This window comes from Sprattus sprattus (genome assembly GCF_963457725.1).
Source record: "Sprattus sprattus genome assembly, chromosome: 18".
Lineage (NCBI taxonomy): Eukaryota > Metazoa > Chordata > Actinopteri > Clupeiformes > Clupeidae > Sprattus > Sprattus sprattus.
The window spans coordinates 14,749,406-14,776,030 of NC_137916.1; the positions used below are offsets into that span (position 1 = coordinate 14,749,406).

Consider the following 26,625-nt stretch of genomic DNA (forward strand, 5'->3'; position numbering starts at 1 on the left):
ACTTGAGCCGCAGCATTTTGAATGAGATTTGGCACATCCAATTATTTAATTGCTTTAAACGTGGACACAGTGAGTTAATTGGCCTGTGGTCATTTGGTGCGAGACAGATATATCTATGCATCACCTGCATTACTATGGTAATCAGTTTTGATGTTTTGTAGAAATTGGCCTAAAATATAAAGATTAAACAAAAGAGGTCCGAGAACTGACCCCTGGGGGACTCCACATGTTATAGCCACTCATAACTGCCAATTGTGACAAAGTAACTCTGATCTATTAAAGTTACAGAAGGTAACCTGCATAAAAAAACTAGTCATATTTGCAAAAACTGTTACTGTGTCCTGATAGTAGTTAACAAGACAGAACATCTGTAAATATATATATATACAGTGCCACTTGAAAGTATGTGAACCCCTTGAGCACTAAGAGTTTTCTGTTGTTTTACCATGATTTTTCATCTTTTTCATCACCAATTTAGAAATGGAGGGCATTCAACATGACCGCATCTCTGCCTTGAGGTGGACGCCGATCAAGACTATCACCAAGAAGCACCAGAAGAAGGATAAATCAGGTTAAAGTCAACCCACACATCACCTCTAAAGAGTTTCGGACCTCTCTGGCAGCATCTGGGGTAAATGTACATGGGTCTACAATCAGACGAAAATTGTTGGTTTTGATCGTGACCAAATAATTCTATCTCGGACTCATCTGTCCAAAGAAGGGACTTCCAGAAGGCCTTTGGTTTATCCAAGTGCTCTCTGGCAAAGTTGAAACGGGCAGTTTTGTTCTTTTTTTGAGAGCAGAGGCTTCCTTTTAGCAACCCGATCATGAATGTCATGTCTATTCAATTTCCATCTGATTGTAGACCCATGTACTTACCCCAGATGCTGCCAGAGAGGTCCGAAGCTCTTTAGAGGTGATGTGTGGGTTGACTTTTACCTGATTTATTCTTCTTCTGGTGCTTCTTGGTGATGGTCTTGATGGGCGTCCACTTCTAGGCAGAGATGCGGTCATGTTGAATGCCCTCCATTTCTAAATTATTTGTCTTGGATGGATGGATGGAGCTGGAATCTTTTGGAGATGGTCTTATAGCTTTCCCAAGACTGATGGGCTGTCAGTACCTTCTTCATGGTGGATCTGTGTGGGTACACCTTGGCACTACAGTAGTTTGGTTGGGTTCCTCTCTCTTTTAATCTGTGTTGCCCAACCCTTTTCCCAAGGATGTCTCAGTTGATTGGTTTTCTTAATTGACTAATTAAGCACCCAAATATGTTTCACCGAATCTGTTACCTGCTTGACTTTACCAATGCAGCTGGGGGTTCACTTACTTTTGAAAATACACTAATTCCATGTTTCATGTAGGCTACTCAAACAATTCCCTCTAAACAAGTAATGCAAATGATAAACATAAACCTGACATTTCATCTATGGAAAATTGGTGATGAAAAAAATGAAAAATCATGGTAAAACAACAAGAAACTCTTAAGTGCTCAAGGGGTTCAAATACCTTCAAGTGGCACTGTATATATTTTAAACACCCAGACTTCTCTGGCTCCACCCAGTGCTCCTTATTTGAGTTTAAATACCTATGTGGCTTATGTATTACCCCAACATTGATGCAAGTACACTGCATAGCTTACACGTATATGTATGCAATCTATCTGTGACCTACATTGTAATTGTGACCAAGTTGTTTCAGGGTATTTTATCTTATGTTCATCTATACTGACTTTGAATGGGACGTTTTACAAATGTGGTAATGAAGCTTATTTGTATCTTTTTGTAGTTAAGAAAATGACACATGAGAATGAGACATGAAGTAGTTACATTAGCGAAAACAACGATTCTCTGCACACATTTCCAATACTCAATACAGACATGTAGCCTACCGATTAACACTTTTATATGAGCAGTTTCAGTACTGTGGTGAGGTCTGAAGCCTAATTTGTCAAAAAGACCACTTGAGTTCAACTAGAAATACTTTCTCAGTGTTCATTGAAACAACATTATACTGACCAACCTGAGTAAGTTATTAAAGAAATCAAGTGTGGTGATGTGTGTGATTGAGTGAATATGGGCTTATGAACTGTACATTGGAAACCTAGGAATTCCACCTCAGCGAGCCCTCTGTGTTGTCTGATCTTTTCACAGATCAATGTGTCTAGCTAGGCACAATGGATGAGAGGCAGGTTATTTATAGATCTGAGGGCCTTGTGAGTAAACAGGCCCACTGTCTGGATATCAAGAGCACGCAAAAGGGCTCTCCCTGCTGGCAGCATAATACACCCCCCCCCCCCCCCCCCCCATAGTACATGGCTGACTACCTGCTCTTTGGAAAGAAAGATGCCAGCTGAAAACAGGCATACAATGGGGTTATCGGCAAGCACTATTATACTGCTGCTGAACTACATGCACTATAACAATGATCAAACAGTGAATACCAAATTGTAATAAATACATTCCTATAAGGTTATAATTACGTACAATCTTTTTTTTTTTTTTTTTTTACAAATTCAACAAATGAGATGCTTTTGATTTGCAGGTCAATGTATGAGCAGGCGGCTTTCAGGAATGCTGAGCTACGACCCTTCCCATAAGCCTCTGGGATGGGGGCATTTCCTCCCTAGCTGGCTCTCCTGGCGAGCCTGTGAAAGGCCCGTTTGTCTGGCTGGCCCTGCAGCACACAGTGGCCTGTCTGTGCTCCCCTGCAGTCTGTGGTGCTAGGGCCGTAAACAAGAGAGAATGGCGCTGTGGAGAACGCGCTCCACCAGAGCAGCCACTCTGCTCCACAACACAGACCTACTCCACTCTCCTCTCGCCTCATTACAGCCCCACTGAGAAGATGACAGACAGGCCCTCACACCCCACAGCTACACTCACACAGAGGCCAGCAAGTCACACACTCTACACATTTACTGAGCCTGGCTCTGTTGTGAGATCAGTTTGAAACTGTTTGCTTGGCAGGGCATTCAAGGTTTTCCCCATTGCGGTTTGTCCTCCTGCCTTGCGATCTCACGCCTTTTCTCTCTCTCTCTCTCCCTCCCTGCCTCCCACCTCCCTTCCCGCCTGAGAAAGCGCTTGAAAACAGGATTTGACAGCTTGGAGGGAGATATGGGTTTGAGTATTATTCAGCATGCCAATCTGACAGAGATAAAGTGCACAGGCAACTAAACTGATGCAATTGCGCAACAATTTGAAGCCATTCCCAGGCCATTTCCCAGAAGGATGTGGATTATATAGCCCACAGAGAAAGAAATGCCACCCAAGGTTAAATAATAATAAAGATAAATACAAAATTTAAATTAAATTAAATTAAATGAAATTATTGGTTGTAAATATGAGGCTGTGGGATAGTAAAAGTGATTTCAGAATTACATTTATAAAACCACCACATTCACTACCTTCACTGGCTCTCCATGTCCTTCCCTGTATCTTAGCAGTCTGTACCTGTAATTGTTCGTCCATGACCCGGGCCACCTCCCCTGCCATGGAGTCCAGCTTCTCCTGGATGGGACCCACTGTGGAGCCATTCAGCTCCTCCCTGGAGATCGCCCCCAGGTGGTACAGGTTGGGCAGGAGCTGGGGTGTGGAGGTACGTATGCATTTAACATTTATTTAAAATGATGGCATACATGCAGTAGCAAATACCTACACTGACCAGGGACAGATGGAAAACAATTTGAAAAGCATAGCATCACAGCGTATCGCATAGATGATATGTATTCATAAATAAGTGATGTATGTTTGGTCATTTAAAAGTAGATAAACCACTGTGTGCAATACAATTCACAGCATATCTCCTGCTTAAAAATAAATATAAGGCTGCGATAACATATTGCAACAGATTTCCACCCCTGACTGTGACTCACAATTAACATCAAATAGCAAATAAGGGCCTGTGAAAAAGACATTGTTCAAAATGGCCGCAGCACAGTGTTTACAGGTGTACAAGACACATCATAGATTTGTGATAGAAGTGACTGTGATTGGTCAGCCATCCTCCTTACTGTTTTAGAGTTTCTGGCGTCCTTCATAAGGTTCTCTGCAGTCTTGATATCCTCTACGACCGTGTCTGCCTCAGAATTCCTTAACGAGTTGAGGTGGTCTTGGACCTTCACGCAAATCTGGTCAATCATCTGAATGACCCAGGGAGAGGTGGAGAGAGCACGAGAGAGAGAGAGAGAGAGAGAGAGAGAGAGAGAGAGAAAGAGAGGAAAAAGTGTTCACTGGAATGCCAGACTGAGTTAATTAAAGTGATGCGTTGTGAATTCCCTTTTCTCAATCCACTGAGAAGAAAATTGACACTGAGATGAGAAAAGGGAACTGGGATTTAGTTACTCAGGACTTGCTAAGGCAATGTCCAAAATAAGTAGTACAAGTTCCAAAAGTGAATTCTCTGATATGGTCGCTTGCAACTTATTGCTGAAATACAGCATTGCTTTTGTTTCGCGTTAGCAGCACTTTTTCTTTGTCAATTCATGAGGAGTTCTTGTATATTCTAGAAATGAATGGTCCAGATGTCCAACAAGATAATAACAATAACCTGCTGTGTGGTTGTCGTGACGATGCCCTGCTGCAACCTGTAAGCTTGTTCCTGGAGGTATTTCCGGGTCTCATGGTTTCTGAACAGGTATTGCTCAATCTGTTTCAGAACAGGGAAAATGGAGCATCTTAGGGTCTGAAAAGATCTTCTGCTAAGGCATAGACAGTTATAACCTAGATAAAATGATGTTTAATCTAGTAATAATATCTGTCTACAGGACAAGAGAAATAGCAGTAACTATGAGTGCTCTCAAAGACACATTTGAACACATAAATGGTAAAGTCTTTATTGCTGAAAGCTCTAGAGGAGAAGTTGAGGGCCACACCCTGAGCAGGGCATCCTCAGTCTTCTCTGGGCTGGCTTTGAGCGCCTGAGATGCGTCGATGATGGGGATGGGCATAAACCTGATGGTGAAGTTCCTGTAGGGGGCAGCAGAGCATTCCTGTCAGATGTTAACCAGCAGAGACACATCCTCACATGCATCATGTTAACATTACAGACAAACCAGTAACTGACTTTCTAAAACAAGTTTTTTGTGAGCTGCTTGGTGCAGAGTGATTTTTTTTAAATTTCAGTTGACAGGGATTGACAGCGTAATACAACATTGATCATGAATAAGATAGGAGCATAAGACAGACCAGGTTTCAACCTTAGTTTTGTCTCGACCCTTTTCAATTCTTCTATCCTTGCCTCAGTCTCATCACGCTTCGAAAGACAATTCCTTAAACAATCATCTCTGAGTCAAAATAAGATATGCTCTTTTGACAAAAACTCATCAGATCGGTCTGGGTAGCAGTCGAGAAGAGAGATCAGAAATAAAACAACCAATTTCACACCCTAATTGACTCAGTCTTGACATCATTAGGGGAATGACTGACCCTGTGAAAATGAAGCGTCTAGCCAGCAGCCCCTCATCCCCATTCATGAGCTTGGGGGAGGACAGGCGAGGAGCGGCTGATGAAGAGCACCCCCCCCCCCCCTCACCTGAGACACACCCATGTTGGGAGGGCTTATCGCACCTCCACCAGCAGCAGCTATGAAACAATGAGGAAATTGTTTGAACCCACCCACACTAACCTCTGACCTTGTGCAGTCTATGGACAAGCCCCTTTTCAACAGGCTTCATAAAAACTATAATTAAACAGATATTTCACACATACTATACCCAGAAGTCTCATAAAGCTTCAAGTATACAGTCAAGAATCTGACTTATATTTACCTAAAGGTGAACATGCTAAACCATGATGTGTGCCAGGTTAATCCTGAAGCAAAATCAGCCTAAACATAGATTTAGTGACATTATGAATATAATCCAACCTACACAGCATATAGGTTAGTGACCAATGACGTGGACACATAGACAACACAGAAAAAAATGATACGGTTTGTGTTCTAGTAAATAATGTTGATACTGATTGCCACTGTGCTCTATACTGACTGGCTTCCTCCCTGTATGTTACAGTCTTTCCATTTTCAGTACAGAGAGGACCTCAGCAGCAGTCTGCTTAATGGCAGTCACCCTGGAGGCCCATCCCCCACCGGTCCCCTCCCCCGTCTCCTGTCCCCTGCCCCGCCTCGCCTCAACCCCCTGACTGTACCACCGCTCCCTGGCAGACTGCAGGGCTGGAGCCCACACCTCCCCCAGCAGCCACTGGGCATACAGAGAGCCAGAGATTGGCACATGAGGAGGCACTTTCTCACCTCCACTTTTGACACATGAATATTGCCTTCAAACATGTGCCAGTGCACACCCACACACCCACACATCCACACACACACACACACACACACACACACACACACACACACACACACACTCTCTCCAGCCCGTCTCCAGTGGTCCTACTCTGTCAAGACTGAAAAACAAAGAGAAAAGAAAACCCTGATGTCCCATAGGAGAGGTCCTGCCTTCTTTCTTTTACTTCCTTTGCTCCTTTTCTATTTGATCCTTTTATTTATTTATTTTTCTGCTATCTCACTCTTTTATATATTTTTGGCCATAGCTGCTTCAATCGGAATCACTGAGAGCTAACTCTTCAGAGGCTTGCTTTCAACCTTCTCTCCTGCCAGCCATCACAAACCTACACACTATCTATCTCACTCACACAAACACACAAACACGGTCCAAGATGCACACAGACACATACTGCAGATGGTCACACACAACAAAACAGGATAAACAGAAACATATATGATTTATTTTAACCCAGTTTAGAGCCAGAATATCGACATTGTGCAGATTAAAACTATATTCAATATTACATTGCTGTCATACAAATGTTATTTGGCACTGACTCATGCAACATATAATTACACTCTGTAAATTGTTAAGAACATTTTACTCCACACAACAACTGCATGTTGCCTATTTAATGCTGTCGCCCAGGCCATTTCAGTCTCCAATAAGCAAATCTGAGATAAAGTATGGCAAGCGCAACAGCACAAACTAAACATTAGTCCTGAATGTAATATAAATGCAGCTCTAGTGCCTAGTTTATATACCCTTAGCAAGTAATGCTTGGAATTACTTACTGGGTAATTAGACTACATAGCCACTGACACACTACTGTGTGCTGCAAATGAACCAAGCACCTTTTATCCAGGGCACAACAGAATTCTAAGAATCCTGAACACAGGACATTCAAATCCAATTGTTCCATGAATTGGAATAAATGAGCATGCCTGAAAACTGGGCACATTAATTCAGATAAAACTTAAATTGCAAATCTGATAATCGCCACCCTCCCACCAATCTCCTGTAACCATTTGCCATCCTATTAGTGGAAGATGACTTTCGAGAGATACCACATCATCGCTTAATGAATCTAATGAAGCGCTGAACACCCTGATTAATCATTAAAAAAACGTAAGCCTCTCAGGTATTCCGCTAGACATCTAACCGATTGTATGATCAGTATGACAGCATCCATCCTAAGCGTCAATGACATGACATCAGACCCCATCTTCCCCACACGCAGGTACTCACTTCTCCAGTGCTGCCGCCACATCCTGCAGGCCTTGTGGGCTGACGTTGTTCCTGTCCCAGATGACAGTCCTTCAAGAGCAAAACGTTAATTAACAATACATGTAGCCATCACCACATTACTTAAAGCAAGCTGACATGTGATGAGCCTTTATGAGGTCTTACAAATGATGGCCTTCATTGTTCATACATTCCCTCTAAACCACCACTACTCAATTTAATGGAAGCATGTAGGAACCCTCCTTGGTCTTGTTCTTATTTACCGATCTACAAATTCAATCAACTAGACTTGTAATGTGCTGTTCACTTGCGTTAACAACTCAAAAGATTTCAGGCAACATATCTGCCAGAGTATCCTGTTGGATTGTATTCAGATCCTCAAATGGGAAAACCTCACCTCAGTTTGCTGTTGATCTGTAGCGCTTTGGCTAACATCTTAGCCCCCATGTCCCCCATGCCATTCCCACTGATGTCTACCCGTGTCAACGAGGTGTTGCTGCCCAGCGCATTCAGCACGATAGTCAGGTCTGTCTTCAGCTTGGAGTCCGCCAGAGACAGGGATGTTAGCGGCTGCAAAACACACAATTCATGTTAATTAAACAGAAGCAATTAAATCCTTTCCGCAAGGAGGAAACTCTAGCATACCCATCTCAATGTTCAGCGATAAGAACACCCCAAAGCAGATCCTTTTTAACAGTAGATAAAAGTATAGGAACTCCTGGGGCTCTAAATTCTCACTGCTACTGAAACTCAAATATACAAGTGCATTATGTAGTTGGTATGTCCATCCATAAGAGTATATTCATTTCAGTCATTTTGCTAGAGATAAGATGTATTTAACATCGGCGTAAGCCATCATTATTCTCTCCACTGTCTCCTACACTCAGACTACGCTAGCTCTCTCTCTCTCTCTCTTTCTCTCTCTCTCTCTCTCTCTATCCCTACCTCCTCCTCCTCCTCCTCCTCATCCCTCCTCCCTCTCCCTCCTGGGGCCTAAAGACTGACAGGATTATTTTTATCAGAAATTCTAACATTTCAGGATTTCCTGGACAACCGAACAGCAGACGACTGTGCTTTTGAGAAACTAAAATGCTGAGCGGATGAACATCTGCATACATGAGGTGAGTGTGGGGCCAGGCGGTTACAACACCAGTGCCTTTTAAATCTCAGGAATAAAGAGAGACTCACAGAGGTATGTAATCTGCCATTCAAAAGGTCTCTACCTTTGGCTTTTGGCTTGAAGTAAGACAATTATGATCTAAGTAGTGCTACTACAATAACCAACCAATACCACTACTACTACTACCACCACTACCACTACAACTACTACTACTGCTGCTGCTACTACTGCTGCTGCTACTACTGATACTGCTGCTGCAACACTTCAATGCCCTTTGTATACAGACCATGATCTGCTAGTGGAACAGAGCTGGAACATTCTCCATTGACCTACTTTAACCCTACACTGCTGGATTGGCACTCAAAACTAGCGATGGTCTGAACCCTAGAGATGGGCTTACACAAATTCTAGCAGCCTAAATAGATCTTATGTTATGGGTAGACGGAGAGGATTACTCAATCATGCACAGAATTCAGTATATTTGCCCTCAGAGGAACTGAAGCCCAGTAGTGTTTGTAATACAGAGAGACTGATGCACATGAATTTAAACCAACAATACATGAGAAGGTAGCAGGAGCTTTGCTTGTCATGGTGACTTCACTGAAATTTAGACTTCAGTGTTCACTTCAGGCATACAGATCCAAATTAAATGTTTAGGTGCAATATCTAAAACTGTACGCAATACAGTTGTATTGCATATGGCCTCAATCAAATCAAATCCAGAACAAGAAGTCAGTGTTCAAATCAGCATTTACAGTATAATGTATCCCGTTGACTTTCTTTCAAACCAAGACAACCCCATGGCAACAAGTCACTGTTTCACTGCCCTAAGGCACTAGGAATAAACATGACATGCCTATTTGTTTGTAAGTTGTTCACATGAAAATGGACAAAGCAGATAGCATGCGAGAGACATGGCTCACCAATTCCTCCTCCTGGATCATGTGCACTAGGTTGTCCAGGACAGCCGCCAAGTTTCTGGACACAGGTGAGAACACAGACTCAGGCAGGAGGGTCTTTGATATGGTTTGAGTATTATCTCTCATAGTTACCAAGCTTACTGTAGTACTGACAATATATATCAAACTCTAAAATAGGTCCTTCAGTCAAAATATTCTTGACATCTAACTGCTTGACAAGATAACACTCACACTAATAAAATAATGCCTCTTACTAAGGTCCATTTAAAAGGTCATGCACTCGCCTTCATCCTTAGCACTCACTTTGATTTGATGTTGTTAAAGTTTTTTCCCAGAGAGAGATGACGAATTGATCGGTTCTTGGCCAGCCACACTAACAAGGTGGCCATATCCGAGTCGAGTCCTAGTAGATTTTAAGAGAGAATATGGATAATTCATTGACCACTTTATTGGTTGAGGGATACATCAATCAGACAGGGACTACCTGTGATTGGCCCACTCACCATTATCTGAGATATCCAGGCTGGAGATGTTGGGGATTTCAGCAATGCAGCCCTCCAGGATCTGACAGCCTCCTGACCTCAGCTGTGCAGAGGGGAACCACATGACCACACATCACAGTAGAACTCAAGCAACAGGGGAAGACTGAAGAATGTCACAAGTCTTGTGCACACAGAAGTAGTTACACAGACACACTCACTAAAATAAATAAATGTTGCCATTACACACAGGAGAACAGTGCAATATGTCTTGTGAAATTTTGTGGACAACGTATAACCGGCAAAGTGCATTTGATCTGAGCCATTGAGCCTATCCTCCTCTTGGCCAGGAGTGCATTTGTGCAAACCTTTAAACGTGTTAACAACCCCAAATTAGCTTAGTAACATGTTGCCGAAATGTAATTTAATAAGTATACAAGTATGTTATTCATTCAGGAATTTGTGTCCAGAGGACTAAACTAGTCGTTGTAATTTGATAATTGAACAAGTAAAATTATTTCATCTAAGCTATTTGAGTCCAAAAGAATAATTGAACCGGGTCAAATTTGGAAGAGATGAAGTAGCAGTTGAATGAGGTATTGAATTATGCGGTGAAGAAACAGCTAAGGACATAGAGGGGAAGCAGAGCAGCCTGCAGTTCAGAGAGCTGATTTACTTACACAGTGGCCAAGCTTAGGAACGCATTAGGGGAAAGAGGGGGGAGACAGATCAGCACTGCAAGCAGTTATACACACACAGACACACAGACACACATGAAAAAATAAACAAATCAGAACACATACACGTACGAAAGAATACTGTCAGGCATGCGTATGTGCATGTGACATGTACCCACTCACACTGACATACACAGGCACAAACAATGCAGCACAGTCATAAATTAGACAATCAAACATGAAGCTTCATCCAACTGCTTTGCTTTGGCCAAAAATGGCCACTGATTGCAATGATTGAGCTTTACTGAGAAACATTTGGCTGGGGTTTCTAATGGAGTTTTAAGCATATTTAAGTCAAATTAAATTTTCAGCAAATTCGAATGAAAGCATTACTGGGCCAATGAAAAGCTGGATTGAATAAGTGTGTTGTGTGTGTGTGCATATATGCGTTTGTGTGCTGGTGAATGTTAGTGAAAAAAAAAGGGGAGAACTAAGTGTGTGTGTGTGTGTGTGTGTGTGTGTGTGTGTGTGTGTCAGAAAATAGAACTAGATAGAAAGAGTGACAGAGAAAGAGTGACAGAGAGAGAGAGAAAGAGAGAGAGAGAAAGAGAGAATATAAATTGAATCTTCCTCCTCTGGCTGTGCCATTTGCTACATTATGCAGAAATGTCTCAAAGGAACGTTGAATATTTTTGCGAGGGAGTCCGACTAGGGCAGTGGGTGGTGAGGATTGCCAGCACCGACCACAACACCACTCCCCTCCGCCTGTTTGGAAACGTACACTCATACTTATTTAACCGCACTGCATTTCTGATAAGTGAGTGTGGCTGGAGGGAATCATGACCCAGACTGCTCTCATGTTTCATATCATGGTGTGGCTAAAGTTCTCAAATGTTTTGATTCCACATTACTTAAAATCCTCTTTCTACATGTGATGGAGATAGAGATTACGAAACAATGCATTTGAAGCCTCTTGCAATCTGCAAGAGATTTGGTAATTTGTTAAATATATGAGTTTGAGTCAAAGCCAGCGAATGGGCACGAATAACACTGATAGACTGATAGGGATTACAATATGAACACAGACTAACAGATAGCACAAATGGCTGACTGTTGAACTGACAGCTCAGTAGGGATTTCCTCTCAGAGAAATGAACTGAGTGTTACATGAGAGGCTAGGTAATGTGTTGAGAGAGACTGGGCCACTGGGCCAAAATAGACAATTACCTTCTATGAGGGTATGTCTGATTGTCAGGCGGTGCTGATTAGCATGATGGAAATGCACTGCCATAAGGCACTCAAGCTCTTGTCTTTAACATCCAGACTGGTTCTCAGCAGAACACACCTCACTCCAGTGCAGAATGAATATGCATGCTAATAGGCCTTTAATCCACAGATATCACATTCTGCCTGATGTCTACTGAAGCATTGCTGTTCAAAGAGGTAATTGTTGCACCATGGGCACAGATTCATTCATTATGCTATTTTACACTTTTCACTGTCCTCTCAATAGGTTGAGATCCTCATTATTCATCAGTATTAAGGGCTCTCTGTGTTAGACGAAGTAATCCCAAACCATGTAACTGATAGTGTAATTGTAAATTCTTGTGATTTAACTAACATCACCTTCAAAATACCACATACATAGCATTAATTCTTACCTCACAGCAACTAAGATCTAATGAAACCTCTTTAATATTTGGATTACTGGCTAGTCCCAGGAGAAGAGCTCTGGAAAAAAAGAAACATGTTTTTAGAAAGAATGTAAAGTTGGACACAGATGAATTCGCAGGCTACATATTCTTTAGCACAAATATCAGACTTACAGTCAATGGTTCAACTAAGTAGCAATCAGCAATCATAGAAATATAGGACTAGACCATTTTTATAACTTTATCTAAACTTTTATTGTATGACGGTGTCAAAAAAAGAAGTTAAAAATGAAATCAATAGACAACAAATTGGGTTTTCAGATAGGTTGCCAGAGGCAACAGAGAGTAAAGGAGAAGACATTAAGCTCACTTTAAGGCCTCAGGTGGTAGTTTAGTTCCAGACACGTTGATGCTGCTCAGCACCAGGGCACTACTGAAGAAGTGCTTAAATGCAGGAGGTATGTCCTTTCCTTTCCTGTTAACACCAGCAAAGAGTTCCACATCATGGTTTGGCATGAACATTTGTGGTAAATAATGAAACATATCCATTTAAATGCTTACATAGTAGCCTCAATTTAATTTCGAAAAAAAGAGGAAAAGAAAATATTTCTACATGTTTGCTTTATGAAACATGCCTGTTTGATAAAGGTTTTTCTTTTTTTGAAGATGCATTGAGGACCAACAATTTCTGCAATCCTCCTGCCCTCGTCCCACCATGGAAGCCAATTTGCCCTTTTACCCAAACCCCAGCCCAGAAACTACTGCTGACATGAGGATCATCATGTGCACCACTGCTTGCTGCATGAAAGGCCTTGCAGAGGGACCAGTTATCCATTTCATTGAAATCCTAATCACATGAGGGCAGCACCCTCTCCATGTGTTTGCTTTCATTAAGAGAAGAGCAGTCTACACTTACACTCTGAATCTGACACCAATTCAATTTATTGAGCACTTTGGCAACCGTGTCAAAGGTCAGCTAATAATTAGGCCACATTCGGCAGGAGGATTTATCTTGTTTCTCTGCCATCTGTCTCGCATAATATATACATTACGTACTTATATTCATGCACAGAAGTCTCTTTTGTTTCACCTTCATCTAGCTTTCAACCAGTTTGCAAGGGTTTATATTTAGAGGGGGCCTTAGATAGCCTGGGTCTAAGAAGGTCTTGTTTTATTATCGATCTTATACGATGTAAGGTGACCTTGAGTAAATAAAATGTATCATCATCATCATTATTATTATTGTTGTTGTTGTTGTTATTGTTGTTGTTGTTGTGGTGGTTGTGGTTGTTGTTGTTGTTGTTGTGCCAGGTCTAAGGCTAGTCTGGACCTCAGCATGGCGTTTCTACAGTTCTGTGCACATGAGTACAGATGGCCTGAGAGAGGAGAGGAACTGGACTGGAGTGAATCCACACGCATCACCAATCCTGCTGAGACCCCCCTGCAGCAGCACCAAGGTTGAGCTGAGCTCAACATGAATCATGACCGATTGACCATCCATCCATCCATCCATCCATCAGTCCATCCATCCATCCATCCATCCATCCATCCATCCATTCATCCATCAGTCCATTCATCCATCAGTCCATTCATCCATCCATCAGTCCATCCATAGATTCATATCTGGATGAATACTAACGAAAACACACCCTTTCAAACAAGGACACAGTCTTAGGTAAAAAATAATGATAATGTAAAACAATTGGTATTGAACAAGTGCAGCAATAGAATGATAAAGTGAGATCAGCAAACACAAGCCTAAATGTTGCCAGTTGAAAAATGATTTACTTAGGCAAAGAAAACCCACTACAACCAAAGCTGAATGATGCAGCAAATAAGCCGGGAAAATAAGCCAAGCAGTCTGTCAATTTTAAGGACTGTGATTAACAAGGCCATCTGTAATAGTGTGCACATGTGTGTGCATGAGTCCATCTGTGTTCCCATAAGGACATATATGAGGGAGATAGTGAGAGTTTATGAACAAAGGTGTATTTGTAGGCTTGTTTCTTTGTCATGTACAACATATCACATTGCTCACCTATAGGGGAAGATTCCCTTGGACATGTTGAGAGCAGCAAGGTGCTGTACAGAGCCTCTGAGCAGAGCGGCGCAGACCTGGAAGAGAAACACACGCCCTCATTGGTCACTCATATCAACACATTCAGGATTTAAGATTAACAACACGTCTGCAGAACATTACAAGGTTTGGTCATAGACTGACTCATGAGGGATGAAAAGGTTAGGAGTACAGGAAAGAGCTGGGTGACTAAGCCATTAGACCCATTAAACCTTTCAAACGTTTTCAGCAGGCAGTAAGAAACACTATCTTATCCAATACTTTAAAACATATGACTGCATCATCAAATCACACTAATCTACATGATTAGGAAACACCGGCACTCACCAGGTCGAGCGAGCAGTCAGTGTTGGAAAGGTCCAGTGTGGTCAAGCTGTTTGGTTGGCCGAGGAAGTTGTAAAAATTCTTCACAGAGAGAGAAAGAGAAAGGGAGAGACAGACAAACATCAGAGGGTCAAATGACATTTTCCAGGAGACATGATTCACTGCAGATTAAAACCCGGGAACTGCTTGTGCTACGTTTCGCTGTCAGGCCATCCGCATGAGGTCAAGATCTACAGCCGGCAGGAGCGCTGAGGTCATCTGTGAGTAACGGCAATGTTATATCTGAACAAAGACAGATGTTTCCGCTGCTCTCTCTCAGTCTCCAGGATGAGAGAGAGAGAAAAAAAAAAGAAAGCCCCCACTGTCCATCCATCAGACGACACCAACTACACTTTCTTTCTCCTTAGAAGCCTTCCTGGTGGTATTGACGGTCTTGTGATGGGTGGCTGTGTGACTGGGAGAGCCCCTCACACTGAGGCCAGCGGTGGCTGGCCCTGCTGATTTACACCCGGCTGGCCAGCCCACACGCAGACCAGCGCCCCTGAGGACAGCATGTGGCCGTGTGCAGGGAGATCAATGTGGGGCTATTGACGTGGACATTAGCATGGGATGAGCGTTACGGCCCGCATATGTGTGCCATGATCCTCACTACTGCAGTCCTCTCAGAGGACAACAGCTCATTGCATTCATACAAGCCTTATAACAGATATATTGTTGGGCTATATTTGAGCATTTTATAAAAATGTAGTCAAATAAAAAATAAAAAATTCCATGATTCGCTGCACTGCCGATGTTCCCTGTCAAAGAAGAATACGTTTGCACACCTATTTCCAAAATCCAAGCCTCGGGGGGAAAGTGTGATTTATTGCCTGCGATAAAAAGCCTGTAAATAGGCTGTTTTTGCCGCCAAAATAGGGCCCTAAATGTAGAGTACATGCTACATACAGGTGTACAGTGTCAACATTTATAGGTGCAATTCAAGTAGCGATCATCGGGGTCCAAGCAGTATGTGCAAACTGTCCCAAGCAGCGAACAGATGAATAATTTGGCCGCTTAAACAGGTGAAAGAGTTCAATTTTTATAAGAGTTATATAAGAATTTAGACAAAATTCATTTTGAAGCTAGACACAACCACGTGAGAGGAACAGAGAAAAACATGTTGGAGCCACATCTTATGGCTGATTTGTTGAAAATTTGGTAAATAGCTTCTTAATGCTATTATCAATGAACCTACAAAACTTCATCAAGATTGGCCATTCAGACAGACATGTATTGGCTGCTGAATTCAAATGGAACTCTAAGAGATGAGTAAATGTAGCCAAGTATAAGCATAAAAAAATTCACAATGGGTTATTAAGATATTGAAATGTGTAGCGCCCCCTATGGACAAAATGTCCCAAAATTTGGCATGTGTCCAAAGAATGTGCTAGTGATGCAGGGTGTCAATTTTTTTTAACCTTTACATCACAAGATAATGGCCTTTGAAGAGCTATATTTCAGTTTGAACATTATTCACCAGGAGTACACCACTCACAAATGAATCATAATGAGCTATGGTAATGCGCCTCTTGGAGGCCAGTTTGCCATATCAATATGAATTTTTTTAGGCAGAACAGTTTAAGCTATTGCCGAAGTGTTTTGACCCTACCTCACTTCAGTCGTGGCTAGCTGCGCACATTAGCAGTGTCTGGTTGTGCATGAATACGTTTTTTTCTACAAACAGTGCTTCTGGAGAGGGGGTACCTACCGTGAGGTCGTCTCCCCGCAGTATATTCCCTGAGAGGTCGAGGTGGGTGAGAGTGCTGGGGATGGACTGGTTGGCACTGAGTGACTGGGCAAGGCTATTCACCCCTGGGGGACAAGGATAGGAGGACAGATAAATGACAAAAGGCGGAGACAACAACAGGACAGTATTGAGCCAAACAAAATCAGGTGAACAGCAGAACGACAAATGATTGACAGGAATGCACACTGTATAGCATATATTTTTATATAAAACAACCACAGCTTTAAACAATACATAATAGAATAAACCATTACACATGCACCATATATAGTATATATACAGTATATATATATATATATATATATATATTAGGGCTGTCAGCGTTAACGCGTTAATCTATGAGATTAATGTGACCGCCATTAACGCGTTAAGATATTTTAACGCTGTTAACGCAACTTTGTTTACTTCCAGTGTGCGGAATTAAATCACCATAATACAGATTGCACCGCAACAGCTAACTCCCGATTGTACAATCAACACTTTGTATTTTCCTGCACCACTATCCATGGAGATGTTGATTTTGTGTTCAGAGCCTGTGAGTGACTGACATGTTAAGTGAAATGCAGCACGTTACTTCAATCGTGAACAATTGCTGTGCCTTATCAGAGCTAAACTCTCCTGACTAAGCTAGTGTGCTAATAGTTAGCATGCAGAAATAATAATTATAATAGAGCTATCTGTTGACATTACACTGTATGAATATATACTCATTTTTAAGAATCAAGATTGAACACAGCAAAACTGACACCTAGCTGGCTCCATGCACCATCGAATTACCTTTAAAAAGAGCCCAGATTTAAGAAATTTTAACTTACATGAGAGAAACCAGAGCATTAAGCATTACATGTATATCGCTGGATTCAAATTTACTGGCGGCGGCAGTCTTTATTTAAAATTCGCCGTGCATATGTAAACTATAGCGTTTTTGCCGGTTTTCAGGGTCAAATTCAAAACTGACACCTAGCTGGCTCCATGCACCATCGGATTACCTTTAAAAAGAGCCCAGATTTAAGAAATTTGAATTTACATGAGAGAAACCAGAGCATTAAGCATTACATGTATATTGCTGTATTGAAATATACTGGCGGCGGCAGTCTTTATTTAAAATTCGCCGTGCATATGTAAACTATAGCGTTTTTGCCGGTTTTCAGGGTCAAATACTAATAATTGAATCGCGATTAATCTAGATTAATGAATTTCAAAATGTGAGATTAATTAGTAAAACATTTTTTATCTATTGACAGCCCTAATATATATATACACTGTATATATACACACACACACACACACACACACACACACACACACACACACACACACACACACACACACACACACACACACACCGATATATATATATATAGAGAGAGAAAGGAAGAAAGAAAGGAAAAAGGAAAGAAACTCAAGAGGGAGGGAGAAAGACTAAGAGGAGAATTCCATTAATATTTTACAGTCCCAGAAAAGCCTGTAGCTGTGGTTATTAGTGTTGCTGAGGAGGCATCCAGCTGCCTTTAACATCCCCTTAAAAAGGCTTCAAGGCCTTTAACTGGTTCATTGAAAATAGACCGGATTCGTCACAATAGCGTCTGGCAGAGATATCTGCGAATAGCGATGACTTTTTCTCAGCCACACGCGGAGATCAGAAAAATGTGGAATTCTCCCATCTCACTCCCTCTCACTCCCTCTCTTCTATTAAAGCTGGGCATCAGTAGAAACTGGCCTGATGATGGCCAACCTCCATCTGAAAGGACTACTGTGAGGCACACTGAATTCTGGACTCATTCAATTTAATTCATTCAAGTGCATTTGTCTAGTGCTTCTTACAGACAAGGCTTCAAAAAGCAGCAGCTGACTATGAAAAGAAAAACTCCCTGCTAGGCGGAAAAACAGACAGTCTGGCCTCGACTGCCCCTGCTCAGTATTAGTTCATTAGAAAAATATTCTGTATGCCTAATGGTAAGGATAGTCAGTCCTTTAGCAGTTGTGCAGCTAATTTACGGGCCTTCAAAGTCTATACATCCCACACATTCCTGCTGGAGCATAAGGCCATGTAAGCCTGGCAAGTTATGCGCACTTAAAGGACAATACAAATATAACTAGGTCAATCTAAGTGGAAATGCCACCAATGTCTTTATGCTAAGCTGTAGTCCCTGGAAGGGCCACTTGCCACCACCACTCTCCCCTTATCACCCTCATTAAGCACATCTGCGTGTCCCACAGACTGGCTCTTAGCCTTCATTTCATTCAGCTGATACCACATCACCAGCACACAGCTCCAGGTAATCATACAGACGCCGCACTCGAATCGCTGCAAAATGGTATCTATCCATTCAAGAAAATATACAACAACACAACCAGACAACGTTTTTTCATTAAGATGTTATTAGATCACCCTATGAAGACTACACTGGTATGTCGGTTCTTCCCATTGGTAATGTGTCATTTAGGTGTACCTGTACATTCTGACTTACATACACACACCTTAAAACTATTTCACATGTGTATGCTCAACACACACACGCAACCACACACACAGCCTGTCAGATTCTTTTAGTTTCTGGAATCTTTTAGTTCTTTTCGTTCTTTTCCTCCCCGTAAATGTCAGTGCACCTGTCAGTCATCTCCAGTGGAGTCTTGGAGTGGAGATCTCCACTCATTAGGATTAAACTCTCACAGCCGTGTCAGGAGAGCCCATTCATTAGCACCTCATTAACCTCCCTTAGCAACCAGGGAGAAACAGAGAGACGACGCACACACAGACTTCAGCTGAGGCTGTGAACTCAGAGGGAGACAGAAAGAGGGAGAGAGAGAGAGAGAGAGAAAAATAGAGAGAGAGAAACGTCTCCCAGCTTATTTAACACCAAGTCTTTAACATAGGCCAAAGAACTGAGCCACGCAGCAGAACAGGCTTAATGCTAATTTCCTGCATTTCCCTTGAAAAGACAGATGGGAGCCCCCAACCGCTGAGTGGCTTCAAAGTTGACACAGCAGAGAAGGATTTTGCAATCTTAAGGTATTTCCCCGGTTTGAAACGGAGACCTGATATTAGCCATATCAATTTACCTTTTGGCGACAGTGAGGTTTTGGAGAAATTGAGATGTGTGAGGCCCTTGCGGAGTTTGGCAAACTGGGCACCCAAAGAGGCGATTCCTGGCAGTGGAGAGAAAAGGAAGTATCTCATGTAAGTATCTCATCAGAAAACATTGGACCTTCACTAATAAAAAAAAATATATATTTAAAAAAGGGTGGGTTTAAATTACTACTAGGTAACAAAAAAAGGATAGAATTGAGAGTTCAGTTCCTCCACATGAAGAGATTTACCTCGGACTACACAACTTATTCTCTCTTAACTTTCCCCCTCCCAAACAGGCAGTTCTGTCTGCCCCACTATCTCCCATGGCTGCCTGTCTGACTCCTGTCTGCCTCCTCTTTAAATAGATTCATTCACTCTTCTCTCCCTCTCTTCTTTCCTCCACCCTTCATTCTGCAGACGTGGTTTTCAATCGGAGCTCAGACTCAAAGGGGCTCTGGCAGGCAAACAGAGAGTGAATTCCTTTGTTGTCAGGACTGACTTGGCCCTGGACATTCTGTCGCTGAATGTTACATGAGGACAAATCTACGGGTCTGCAGTCATGGGGTGGACTCACATACTCTGTTTATGTCACATGAAAGATTTAAACTTCACAAAATGTTGGGGGGCTTTCGGGTACCAACCAGCATCTCTAGAGAATTGTAGTTGTACAAATCCCAGTCAACCTGATGAAATATTGTGAAATATTCTAATGCTCAATGGATGGGTGAGAAGGAAAACACTACATAATATATTCAGTTCATTTCTGATCAATAAGAAATCCAAATCAAGGCAGTAATTAAGTATGAATGAATGTTATGAATACTACAGAATAACTGAATATTCATACCAAAGACCTAAATGAGAAATGTGGGGATGCGTGCTAATCGCATTTAGACAGAATAAAAAATGTAAAAAGCCTGAAATGGACAACTTAATAAAACCTGTGAGCGTACCTCTGTCCTCAAGTGGGTTGTTGGCAAGGTTTAGAGTATGGAGCCCTGAGCTGGAATTATGGGCCAGCGCATTAGCCAGCTTCTGTGCAAAGTCCCTTCAGGTCAGAAAGACAGCAAGAGAAGAGAGAGAGACAAAAGAAAGAGAGGGAAAAAAACAGAGAGAGAGAGAGAGAAGGAAAGACAGTGAGATAGACAGATAGAAAACAGATGAAGAGATGTTCATCATAAAACTCTTGCATTTTTATCTTAGTTATAGTTTATCACAGAAAACTGAGTGGTGTATGTGCGTCCCAACTGACGTTTTGAGTCCCGCGTTGTCCAGCACCAGCTCCTCCAGGCGACTGGAGCGGGCCACCACCCTCAGGATCTGCTCGCACACGTCTGCAGACTGCACAGGGCGGAGAGATCAAGTTCAGAGGGAGAGGGAGAGTACATTTAGAGGGCCACGACAAGGAGTTAATGTGGTGCGAAAATATGAAAAAGTACCAGGAGCAACACGGGCTAATGAGGACAGACAATAAACCATGTGCAAACTTAATCTAAACATAATGACTTTGTGAAGACAGTGGTTTGGCCAGCGTGAGATGTGATCTCAGGAATTGCGTCAGGCACACTAACCGCAGTGCAAATCACCATTGCCCCTAGCTTTGTTACCACCACTATAGATGGATAATTCCAGCTTAGTGATGATCCCCTTAAATGACTTCAACCCAGTAAATCAAAATGCTGCCCCAGGACACCCAATGGAAAGTGAGGAACAGAGGCACCAAGAGCCCAGTGGTGACTATGCGGTCAGTGGGGGGGCACTCTGACGCTGTTAGTTACTCTGAGGCTGGTTCCGTTGCAAAGAGTGGAGGCCGGGAAGCGGAGGGTAGTCAAAACACTCCGAATGCTGGAGGTTGAGGAAGGAGGCAGGGGTTGGGGGTTCTGCTGGAGCCCAGAGACAAAAATAAATTGGGGTAGATTAAAAATTTAAAGTCTGACGAGCTCTGACCCAATTCTTTGGTTGGGCCCATCTCCATATCCCAGCTCTGGCAGCGAGGCTAAGACGTTCTAGTCTATTTAACCAGGCCGTGCCACTTATACACACCCCCCCCCCCCCCCCCCCACTAACCCTTGTTTAAATGTTGTTGTATGCTCGATAAACAAGGCATTCTGTCTCTCCATTAGCCTGGCTAATTGTTTGTTGAGCATGACAATGCAGTATTGTGCGAGGCCTTCTGCAGTGGCCTCCCTGGTGAGCAGCAGGCAGTCAGGGCAGTCAGGGCAGGAGATGGGACCGAGTAGGGGCGGGTGGATTCTGGGTCACGGGACCAGTGGTGTGGGCGTTCGCAGTGGAATGTGGAGAGAGGGGGCCAGTGAAGGAGGCTGGTCTGCACTGACACACACACACCATGGCTGACACACACAAACACAGACACACCATGGCTGACACACACACACACACACCATGGCTGACACATACACACACACCATGGCTGACACACACAAACACAGACACACCACGGCTGACACACACAAACACAGACACACCACGGCTGACACACACACACACACACACACACACACACACACACACACGCACACACACACACCATGGCTGACACATACACACACACCACGGCTGACAGTCACAAACACAGACACACCATGGCTGACACATACACACACACCATGGCTGACACACACAAACACAGACACACCACGGCTGACACACACACACACACACACACACACACACACACACACACACACACACACACACCACGGTTGACAAACACACACACAACGGCTCTGCTCAGCACAGTGAGAGGGCAGACTCACACACACAGATGAATACACCCACACACAAACAAGCACTCACACAAGCACACACACAAGCACACAGACAAGTACACACAAGCACACACACAAGCACACACACAAGTAAACACACACACACACACACACAATACCACTTCATTGGCCAGGGAGAGACAGAGAGACATCTCAATAGTATAATGGAGCATTCCAAACGCGTTAGCGAGGGAGGCTCCATGATATTTCCCGTTAGTCTCAGAGTGCCTCATCTTGTTCCTTTTTATTTGTCACTGTTATTCATGCTATTGGTCACCACTTCATTACCTCTTCTGAATACATCACAATTCTGAATGTTATTTTTGTCTGTGTATGTTTCTTGAGACCTAGCAGTATCCACATAGTGTGTAGCAGTAGAAACAGTGACACAGCTAAGTCATACAGTAAACAAATGGACATAACACGTTCTCGCTCACTCCTTTTCTCTCTCTCTGCTTTTCTCTCTCTCTCCATTTCTCTTCCTCTCATTTCTAATCCCTCTCCCCTTTTCCTCTCTCCCTCTCTCAAACCCACCCACACGGACCCAAGCGCAGACAAAGACAGACACGGCAGGGCTAGTCGCAGCTTTCAGGAGATGAGTATCACTGGCTCATTGCCACAGATTAATCCATTGTACACTTTAATACATTTGAATCAGTGCCAATGATTCGCCCACTAGACTTGCCGATAAAGCAATTTGGGTCCTGATTTAATGTCTCTCTCACTCTCTCCCTTTCTGTCATCTAACTCTCTCCCCCTCCCACACCTAAATCCCTCCTTCGTGGTTTTTCTTCTTCTATCCTGCTCTTTTATCCTAAGATGGGGATTCAAACCCACATAATGAGGTGCGCTCTGTTTTTGGAGTGAGTGACGCTGGCTGCATTAATCATGACTGGTTGGCTTGTTTTCCAGCATCCATAATCATCATAACTGGCTCACATTCTTTGAGTGTTTCTTCCAGCTGGTGCAACTGGAAGACTCAAGTGACTCTGGTTAAGAACAGAATGCTGTTTATATAGCCAAAAACGTGAAGACCTACAGAAAATGCTTGATCTAATTATTGAACTGCCCAGCTGCTGATTTGAGCTCGGAATTCCCCATTTATCTGTGGACAGGCCAGTGTGTGTATTAATATACATCTTTCCAGCTATGACATAGAAATGGGATCACAATGACTGTCATATTGTAGGCAACGTCCCTTACCAACAGACATCACTTAATTGCGGTTTGTACACTATTTCAAATTGTGATAACTGTAATTATAGGCTGCTACGTGATTAAATAGTACTCCTTATCGTGTGTAGATTACACTCCTGGTTTCTATGGTGACATAACCCTGTAGAATGTGATGAATGGGAGCTGGTGAGTGGACCTGAGCTTCCTCATCAAAGCACCTAGTCTCTTTGCAGACACTTTCCTGCGCCCGGCTAATCCTCATCAGCCATGAAACAGACAACCAGCAACACCACGATAGCATCTTCTCCAGTGTCCTCGCTGAGGGACTGGTGCATCAAAAGGGCAGCCTGTCAGGCCTGTCAGTCACGAGCCAGATTAACTCACCAGTTTATAATCCTTGGTTGAGAGCTTTGTGAACCACTGGTTGTATTCCAGGACTGCAATAATAGCCACCAAATCCCTGGTATTGAGAGACAAGACATTACACAAATTTAAAAAATGGAAGACGGAAAAAACCTAAAAGGATTGATTAAGTGAACTATAATCCTCCATAAGATACAGAACACTTGGGAGAGTTAAGACATTTGTTTTCTGTAGATATGGTGACCATGAGAGGCCCATGAGAGAGGAGGTAGACATTTAAAAAGAGAGCATTTACCTGTTCTCCAGGTGACTGAAATCCTGAAGATTGAGTTCTCGGGTGTCTTGGGTCAGATAGATTGTGTCTACATCCTGTTTTAAACACCACAACCGATCAGATACACATGTTCAAAAATGTACAAACTTGTATACATACTCGTATACTGTGTAAGACTATATACTATAGATTAGCATTGATACTTTAGATGGTACACAAAGCCTATACGGGCCATTCTACCGAATTGATGCAAAGTCATGTCGGATATATTTTGAATTTTTTTATGGTTTATTCCCAAAACTTTGTCCGTATGTATATTGTACCATATCTAAAGTACATATATCTAGTAAAAGAACAGTCAAGTTTTGTATTGTATTTTCAGAATGTGTCGGAATGTTTTTCCTCTTCCAAAAATTGTCACTACCGAAACATCACATTTACTATAGTAAAAAAGTATTATTATTGACCTGTTCAGATTGTGTTTCCTTCCCTTCTCTGAAGTGTATTTTTACAAATATTTCTTGAAGGTTTTCACAATGAAATCCATAGAAATTAATTTTTTACCAAATTTTCAAGTTCAATTTATCTGTTTCGGTAGTGACTGCACTGTTTCGGTAGTGACTGCACTGTTGGGTGGATGTTCATTTCTCTCCCAAAATCATCCAAAAGGTGCTCTGGGCCTCCCTTTAGTCCACACAACACATATATTTAAAAAATATGGGATTGAACTACTTACCATTTCATTTAGTCACTACTCAAATCATCTGGTCACTACCATATGTTTCGGTAGTGACTGTTTCGGTAGTGACAATTCTAGCTAACTTTAAGCATAAATAAAGAATTCTAGCAAGCACACGGCTTTCAAACACATCTTTGAAGAGGTGAACACACATACAAACATAAGATTTTCCATGAAACCCCAAAAGGTTTACTCAATTGAAGAAAACATGCGTTTCGGTAGTGACAATTCTTAAGGTTACACGTCGATTTTCAGACTTTGGAACACATTTATATAAAAACTATGGGATTTAGTTACTTACCATTCAACCATGAGGGACAGAGATGCAGTGTCACTGCATGGTCAAAAATGTAGAGTCGTGGCTAAAACACAGGCTCAGCCAATGGACTAAAACTCTTGTGTTTCGGTAGTGACATGAAAACTAGGGACATGATTTTTTGAGTATAGTAAATTGATTTAAAAATTAAACCCACAATAAATCTAAATATTCCAAGTTTTGTTTCAACCCAATCATAAAGATCTTTGAAATTAAATCATTGAAAAAAATAAAAAAAAATTGAAAAGTGTTATTTAAAGGCATTGAAATTTAGATGTCAGGGTTGGGGACAGCTACTTCCCAATAGAAAGTACCCTATAAATGATGATTTTGTATATATTTAGCTTATTACTATCTCATGTAATGCATTGGGTTTATTTAGACCATAACATTTTCTAATTAAATATCTATGCCTAAATACCTAATTGTTTTGTAAATAGTTTTTATTGTTGAGGGACTGCATATTACACGAATTCGGTAGAATGGCCCATACATTCTAATCACTATTTGCTGCATTTTCCCAATACCCAATAAATCAGGAATCATGTGTGCAAAGTTGCTCCCCGGAGGCAGCGTGGTACCGCTGCTGTATCTATTGTGAGGGCAGCTGCAGTTTCAGCTGCATAAATCAATAGAGGCCAGCAGAGCAGCGACTGAGTGCATCAAGCACAAGATGGCCACTTGAGCGGGCTATTTCCTGCTCACAGGGGGCTGGGTGTAGCTCAGAGCAAGATATCGGGACTTACAGTGAGTTTGTGAAGTGGGGCTGGTGTGTGTGTGTGTGTGTGTGTGTGTGTGTGTGTGTGTGTGTGTGTGTGTGTGCACTCACCCACTGGACCTCCTCTCTGTAGGGCAGGCCGAGCCAGTCACACACACAGCGGTACTGCTGAGAGAATCCCCCTGGAGAGAGGACAGCAGGGTTACCTCATCTGTGCGTTTGCATTGTCATCCTATACAATAGATCACTATTCATGTTTGAACTGCTCCTAATGTCAATCCTTCTTTGGAACAGCCCACATTGGTAAAAGTTTATTTAATTTACTTATGCAACATAATTACAAAAACATGTATGATAAGGGCAGCAATCTACTCTTTAGGCACAAAACAACTATGCATCTACACTTGGCACACACACCCACACCCACACACTAACACACTGTATACATGCGCACACGCACACACCCACAAACGCACACAAATGCACACAAATGCACACACACACACAAACACACACACCACACGGTCCAGGCTCGGGGAGGTTCTGGCTGTCCCAAGCATTCTGTAGACTGCTCAGTCTGTCTGCTGGTTCCATTACCAGCTTCTTCATCACCTTC

At 42.4% G+C, this 26,625-nt stretch overlaps 1 protein-coding gene across 1 annotated transcript in view; it reads right to left on the reverse strand.

The window, feature by feature from the left end:
* The window catches only part of LOC308379967 (F-actin-uncapping protein LRRC16A-like), a gene marked incomplete at its 3' end in the record, with an annotated part of 64,108 nt that overhangs the window by 13,649 nt on the left and 23,834 nt on the right, over positions 1-26,625 (reverse strand). The window contains exons 6-28 of the mRNA XM_080857244.1: positions 26,528-26,625; positions 26,121-26,191; positions 24,258-24,331; positions 23,984-24,059; positions 21,413-21,517; positions 20,887-20,975; positions 20,588-20,682; positions 19,625-19,711; positions 16,523-16,626; positions 14,779-14,856; positions 14,413-14,489; positions 12,745-12,849; positions 12,384-12,453; positions 10,726-10,737; positions 10,070-10,151; positions 9,870-9,969; positions 9,570-9,624; positions 7,924-8,096; positions 7,530-7,598; positions 4,869-4,962; positions 4,544-4,642; positions 4,008-4,136; positions 3,448-3,579 (exon numbers count right to left, since the gene is read on the reverse strand). Of these exons, the coding sequence (XP_080713370.1) occupies positions 3,448-3,579; positions 4,008-4,136; positions 4,544-4,642; positions 4,869-4,962; positions 7,530-7,598; positions 7,924-8,096; positions 9,570-9,624; positions 9,870-9,969; positions 10,070-10,151; positions 10,726-10,737; positions 12,384-12,453; positions 12,745-12,849; positions 14,413-14,489; positions 14,779-14,856; positions 16,523-16,626; positions 19,625-19,711; positions 20,588-20,682; positions 20,887-20,975; positions 21,413-21,517; positions 23,984-24,059; positions 24,258-24,331; positions 26,121-26,191; positions 26,528-26,625 (2,074 nt within the window). The remainder of the gene's footprint in view (positions 1-3,447; positions 3,580-4,007; positions 4,137-4,543; positions 4,643-4,868; positions 4,963-7,529; positions 7,599-7,923; positions 8,097-9,569; positions 9,625-9,869; positions 9,970-10,069; positions 10,152-10,725; positions 10,738-12,383; positions 12,454-12,744; positions 12,850-14,412; positions 14,490-14,778; positions 14,857-16,522; positions 16,627-19,624; positions 19,712-20,587; positions 20,683-20,886; positions 20,976-21,412; positions 21,518-23,983; positions 24,060-24,257; positions 24,332-26,120; positions 26,192-26,527) is intronic.